At 39.1% G+C, this 7,180-nt stretch overlaps 1 protein-coding gene across 1 annotated transcript; it reads left to right on the top strand.

Moving 5' to 3' along the window:
• Positions 1-277: 277 nt before the first annotated feature.
• On the top strand, positions 278-6,641 carry mmp13b (matrix metallopeptidase 13b). Its single transcript, XM_074679727.1, has 11 exons — positions 278-442; positions 549-659; positions 2,746-2,873; positions 3,000-3,148; positions 3,294-3,419; positions 3,502-3,657; positions 3,737-3,857; positions 5,831-5,964; positions 6,064-6,223; positions 6,318-6,421; positions 6,541-6,641. Exons 1-11 carry the CDS (start codon positions 314-316, stop codon positions 6,639-6,641), a joined length of 1,419 nt encoding a protein of 472 aa, XP_074535828.1. The 5' UTR covers positions 278-313.
• The last annotated feature ends 539 nt before the right edge of the window (positions 6,642-7,180 follow it).

Raw genomic sequence — 7,180 nt, 5'->3', positions numbered from 1 at the left:
CAGCAACAAGACCAAAGCAAATGAAAACATCATCTTCCCTCAAAGACATTAAACTCCACTATCACACTCCTGTGGCTTTATGAGAAATTTGTTTTCAAAGCATTTGTGGTGGGGTCAATGGAGTACACTCAAACCACTTCATCTGGAGTATGACTGACACCAGCACATTCCTGGAGGCAGAGGAGGAAGTGGCTAGGTGCTTTTACATGATTCACTATGATCCTTTAAAAAAACATGGGACCAAAACTACATAAATACCCTGCTGAGCATTTTGACCCCACTGACTGGTTTGGACGACAGAGAGACGACAACGATGATACCTTTGCTGCTGCTGGTGCTGCTGGTCTCTCACTCCTTAGCTCTGCCTCTGTCATCACGGGACAACAGGAAACAGCTTTTAGCAGAGGTAAGGTCTGAAGTCTCTGATTCATCAATCTGTAAAGTCAGCTCCAGAAGGCAGAAACTCTGCAGTGCACACACAGATAATTCTCCGTGGTTTACGTGTTGATAAGAAAGTCATTCAGGTTTTGTTCTCTTTCTTTAAACAGAAGTACCTGCGGCGCTTCTATGGCCTTCCTGTTGGTCTCCAAGGGAAGGAGACATCAACAGATGCTTTCAAGGCAAAAGTCAAGGAGATGCAAAAATTCTTCAAGCTCGAGGTAAGCAGATCTGGAAAGTCCTTACCTTTCCGGATTAGTAAGAGAGTGTATAAGTTCAAGACTGTTGATTTTCATGGAATAGGATTCCTCTTATTTTTTTTCTTTATAAATGTTTTTTTTTGTTTAACTGATACATAAAAAAGAAATAGAATGGATGGAGGAAGTGTTCAGAGCCAAAAGAACCCCTGGGTTCACGAGGAATCAGTGAGGGGATTGAAAAAAATTAACAAGAGAAATCCAGGCTGTGCACCAGGGAGTTCATTTGCGCATCGAGTGACACATAAGTCACTCGATGACTGCATTATCTGTTGACACTTACCAGACTGGGAAATATCACAACATTCACTTGTGTCAATAAACCAGAACAGCCCCCAAACCACTGGCAGATAAAGATTTGATAACAGCAGCAGATGCCACTAGTTTTTAGTGTAAAGTCTGACCCTGTTAACTGGTGGCTGTCAGCCGACAACCAGCAAGTGCCAACCTCTGGTCTAAGAATATGAGACAATGCTGAAGTGCTGAAATCTGCTGCTTTTCCAGTGTCTGCTTGAGGCTGGCTCCAGAAGTACAGGAAGTCACAAACACACTAAGCCAAAAGAAAAGTTGTTTTCGGTTAAATAGTACTATCAACAGCTGATATATTGCAACAAACAATAGTCAGAAATGCTGAAATAAATGAGATACAAAAGGAACTTAATTAATGTTTGGTCACTCTTGACTCCATAACACCTGTAGCTCTATAACAGTCAGAACTCAATAGAACTCAATACCAGGGACATATTTAGTGGTTTGGGGGCCCAAGGCAAACCCAGTCAATGGGACCCTCCATGTCCTTGTAACTCATCTTCCTTAGAGCTAGACTGGCCTTCCTGGGTCCACTGTCTCTTTCCCAGAATCAAGGCATGAGACGGTGCTAATCTTGTGCGTGGTAACTTAACACAACTAAATGCATTTCCTCAAGTTCTGTACTTTAGTTTGATTTTGAAAAAAGTGAATACATCATTTAGTCCACTTTGTCCTGGATCTGAAATCTTTTATGGTCAATTGACAGCTTATTTATCCCACAGTGGGGATTTTACAGAGTAACATTAACAAACAAGAAAGTATGAAGTGAAAAACATTACAAAAGGTAAATATTGAAAAAAATAATTTAGTAAAGCAAAAATATGTAAATATCAAGCACAACATAAAACTGGAAAAAAATCTACTGAAAGAGGTGATATTAACAGTTACCATACTTTTTGGTACTATTATTTTAAAGTTAATGTATTTTTATTGGACCCCCTGTCCAGTGAGTTATGTATCCAAAAAAGAGATTTTGTACAATGTTTATCACCAACTCAAAAAGTTTGATTTTGAGAAAATTATCCTGTTTCCTGGGCTAGATAAAGTCCTTAAAATCCTAAAAGTCTTATATGTTTATCTCAGATCTCAGAGCAACATTGTTTTTATTTCCAACTTGGTTGAAAATAAGGGAAAAAAAGGAAAAAAGTGTTTTTTACCACTTTCTTCCTGAATCAAATTTTCAGATGTGTTGTAACATGGAATAGCCCATCGAATAAGAAGGGAGGGGGAGTACCCACGATCATTACAGATTAAGCCTTTTGATGTATTTTGAAGCATGTGAAGTAAAATTAAGAAAAAAGAAATGCTTTCAATTGAAGAGAATTATATATCCATTTTTAAGAGATGCTTTGGGGGCCCCTGGGAATCTTGGGGCCCCAGGCAACTGCCTGTGTTTGCCTAATTGTAGTTACGCCCCTGCTCAATACAAGTTGACTCCACGGTGTAGTATCATTTCTGACAACTGACCACAGAACAACCAGACATTTTTATGCTGCTCACAGTTTGAATTTGGTGTTTATAGAACCATTACTCTGAATGAATGAATGAATGAATGAATGAATGAATGAATGAATGAATGAAGCTGCTTCCATTGACAAAATGTGTGCACATATATTTTTGATGACATTGACTGTAAATTGGTCTACTGGTTTCAGTTTTCTTAGCTTACCTTACATCAAAGAGACACAGAGAAAGGCTAAACATCAAATGTTAATTTCTGCTCATCTCCCCGCCTTTGAAGGTGACTGGAAATCTGGATGATAACACTCTGGAACTAATGGAGATGGCGAGATGTGGCGTGCCAGATGTTGGGGAATACAACCACTTTCCCCGACACCTCAAATGGCAAAATAACAACGTCACTTTCAGGTGTCAAGCAACGCAATTCTATAAAAATAAACAATATAATGTCTGCAAGAAGTTGAGCTATACAGACCCAGAACACCAGTCATTTATTAACCACTAACCTGTCTCTGCTTTCCTTCACTTTCTCAGGATAGTAAATTATACACCAGATCTGAAGCAGTCTGATGTGGACCGAGCCATCCGCAATGCATTGAATGTCTGGGCTGATGTCACTCCACTGACCTTTAAGAAGCTTCACAGTGGTGTCGCTGATATCATGATCAGTTTTGGATCAAAAGGTGCAAAAAATTTGGTGTAATTTATGAATAGATACACATGATTTGAATGACATCAGATTTTTTAAGGTGCAAGTGTAAATCTTAAAAGTATCCTCTTGTTCAAATTCTGATCAGCACTCTCAAGAATTGTGTTTTACCTCTATAGAACATGGAGACCACAACCCTTTCGATGGCCCTAATGGGCTGCTGGCTCATGCATACCCACCTGGCCAGGGCATTGGCGGAGACACTCACTTTGATGAGGATGAACACTGGAGCAGGGATTCATCAGGTGAGTTATATTAATAGATGACAGAATGAAACAAGAAAGGCCTGTATGTGTTTTATTTTGACTGAGTTTCTTCGCCCTACAGCGTACAACTTGTTTATAGTGGCAGCTCACGAGTTGGGCCACGCTCTTGGGATGTCTCATTCCTCCGATGCAGGAGCCCTGATGTACCCCGTCTACTCCTACGCTACAGGCTACCCACTGGCTGAGGATGACATTGAAGGCATACAGGCTCTCTATGGTGGGAAAGAAAAATCTATGATAATGTTTTTAAATGATCAGGTTTTGTAAACAGAGGATTAATTTTAGATCTTTAACAGGCCCAAACCCAAACCACAGGAAAGTGAAGCCAAAGCCTGATGCTCCGGACAAGTGTGACCCAATGTTGACATTTGATGCTGTGACAGAGCTCAGAGGAGAAACCATCATCTTCAAAGACAGGTACCGTACAACTACACAGGATTAAATTACTGTGAATTTATGAGGAAAGTTCAATGGCAAAATCCTGTTAAGTTTAAATAAGGGCTGTCATTTTAATGTGTTGAATAGATTGATTAATTACACCGCAAATTAACGCGTTATACAAATTAATGCAGATTAATCTGGATCCCAAACCCGCGGGGCATTCAAAGATGCACTTATTTTCAAATGTCGGGCATTTGCAAACCGTTTGTCCTACTTGGAAAAAGTGGTGTTCTTGTCAGATTTTCAAATTTCCGACAGTCCCTGAATGTATCACACTTGACCTCAGCAACATGCTTTAAACCAGGGTGATTTTTAGGGGACTGCCGTCCACATCTCGTTTATTCACACGTCCTTTTTGAAAATCAGCAGAAAATCAACCGTTTGCTCTAGCTCAATTCTGTAAAAAACAGATAATACTACACTCTTTAATGCATTACACAAGCCATGAATAATCGATATATATCCTGTATTTAAATCTTAAGAATTATTTGAAAATTTCCTTCCATCTTCCTGGTGTCATGTTTCAGCTTGGGGCTGCTCTGCACCAATCAGCAACAGTTTATGTATTCAGAGCTTGTAAAACTGAAAATACTTCGCACTTCTATGATCCAAGACTTGAATTAAGTGTTTTGTACATAGTTCCTTTCAGTTTTTAGCCTTTAGCCCTGGTTCTCCTGACCTCATAGAAATATAGAAGTTCATATTGCGGTAAAAAATTGAGTCCACATTGGGTAAAAATGTGACAGAAGCAAAAACCGTCCTAAAAATCACATCAGCTTATCTAAGGTGCAGGAATGTGTAGATTTTGTAAAGATAGAACCATAACACTTTTTTCATGTGTTCCTTATGCCTCAGGGTACCTGAAATGTGTTGTATATATTTCCATCTTATTTTTAAATGTTTTTTTTATGTCTTTTAATGTAATTTTAATGTCCTGGAATTCAAATTCTTTAATTTGGGACCTTAGGCAGATATGAGATTAAAATGAGATTAATTAGATGAATTAATTACAAATCCTGTAATTAATTAGATTAATTTTGTTAATCGCCTGACAGCACTTGTTTAAATACAGCTCTACAATAACGTTAAAATGCTGACAACCCTGCTGACAGAATTTTAATGTTATTTTACAGCAAAGTCATTTTTGTTGTTATGGTGTTTTGCAACCACGAGTGAGGAGGGAACACAGTGGATATTGATAAATAAGGTAGAGGAGGAGGGTGGAGTAGAGTAGGAATCAAGGTGAGAGTGGGGAGTGACATGCAGGAAAGAGGCCACAGACTGGAGTCTAACACAGGCCACCCGCACGAGGGTGAACCTCATGAAGTGCGACCTCGACCGGTAGGCCATCTGTGCACTGTTCCTGATGATTGTACAATGTTAAAATGAAGTAAAGATAAACTGAGTTTTGTTTTATTATTATTATTATTATTATTATTACTATTATTATTATTATTATTATTAATAAAATACCCTTAGTGAGGCAGTAATTGGCACACAGACAGCCTAGGTCCCATACAGTGTAACATTTTAATGTACAGCAGGGTCTCTTATCCACTGTGTTTCCTTCTCATTCATGGTTACAAAACACCATCACAACAGAAATAACTTTTCTGTAAAATAACAGTAAATCACTGTCAGCAGAATTGTCAGCACTTGAATGTTATTTTACATTCAAAAACTGTAATCCAATATACAGCATTGTACTGTAAAAATAAATCACAGTACATGTACTGTAAAATAACTGGAAATTAGTGTTGTTTTTTTTAACAGTGTATGACATTGTTTATGAGTGGGTTATCTCTTTACTCATCATAATGGGCAAAGGAAAATCCACAAGACACTAAAAATGTAGGGAAAGATGCAGATTACCCTTTGTCAAACAATATCAATGGAGGTGGATCACTTTAAGGCGCCGTTTTTTAAATTTTCTTCTTTCCTTTTTGCAGGTTCTACTGGCGTCTTCATCCTCAGATGCCGGAGCCTGAGCAGACGCTGATTAAATCCACATGGCCCTCCCTTCCCAACAAAATAGACGCAGCTTATGAGAATGCAGAGAAGGATGTAGTCATCATTTTTAGAGGTGGGTTTTAGTTGGTGGCTTAATTGAAACAGTGTTTCCTGAATATTATTTGAACTACACACAGTATGCACTGATCAATCCTCTGCTCTTCTCCTTAAGGGATCAGAATGTGGGCTCTGAATGGATATAATCTTGTGGAAGGTTACCCTAAGTACATACACAAACTTGGACTCCCCAAAAAAATAAGGAGGATCGACGCAGCTGTGCACATTGGAGACACGGGCAAAACTCTGCTGTTCACTGATGAGGATTACTGGAGGTTTGTGACCATGAATTAACCGTACGAATCTGTGGAACAATAATACATAACTCTACGTTATGCAAAGCCTCCTTCTCCTTTTTGTCACCCACAGTTACGATGAAGCAACAGGCACTATGGACCCTGGCTACCCACGATCCATAGAGGACGATTTTCCAGGGATGGATGACGAGATAGATGCCGCTTCTTATCATTACGGTAATCCAAAGCCTGAATGGCGTATCTTGGAAAAAGTAAAAGCATGAGAAACATTTGCTTTTCCGTCATTGCAGCGTGTTTGCAGACCACCTTCACTCACCTTGCTTGTTGTCTTTCAGGGTACCTGTATTTCTTCCATGAACAAATGCGGTACGAGTACAGTTACACCTCCAGAAAGGTCATTCGCATCATGAGGACAAACTCCATTCTCAACTGCTGATGGGGTCATTGCATCCGTCAGCGGTGAATTCTTCAAAATCAATCAAAGAAACATGAAGCACAGATGGCCTAGTGGTCTAAGTCGCGCTTCAGGACGTTCAACCTGTGGATGGCCCAGGTTTGAATCCAGCCTGTGGCCTCTTTCCCATGTGTCACTTCCAACTCTCACCCTGTTTCCTCCATCATCTACTGTCCTTCTCTTTCCAGTTAAAGGCATAAAACCCCAAAACTATCTTTAAAAAAAGTGTAAAAAGAAACATGCATGTGATGAAACAAGATATAAGGTGAAACTCATTGATTGAGCTGGATAATGGATACCTTGGGGGGATGTTGAACAGAATTTTTTTTCATAAGTGCTGGACACCTGTATGTTTTATCCTTTGTCAGACACAGAATGCTGGAAAGTTCTTCAGAAAAAAATCTCATTAAATCATTTCTATTTATTGTACTTCTTTGTATATTTATTTCAAGTCCCACTGATAAAAGTTAGACGCCGTGCACGTCAAGTTTCTTATTAGTTACTGTCGGTTGTACTGTTTG

The sequence above is a fragment of the Halichoeres trimaculatus genome, unplaced genomic scaffold (assembly GCF_033239565.1).
Source record: "Halichoeres trimaculatus isolate MK-OKI-2021-1 unplaced genomic scaffold, fHalTri1.1 fHalTri1_scaffold_9, whole genome shotgun sequence".
NCBI lineage: Eukaryota > Metazoa > Chordata > Actinopteri > Labriformes > Labridae > Halichoeres > Halichoeres trimaculatus.
This window is presented reverse-complemented; position numbering and strand designations above follow the sequence as displayed.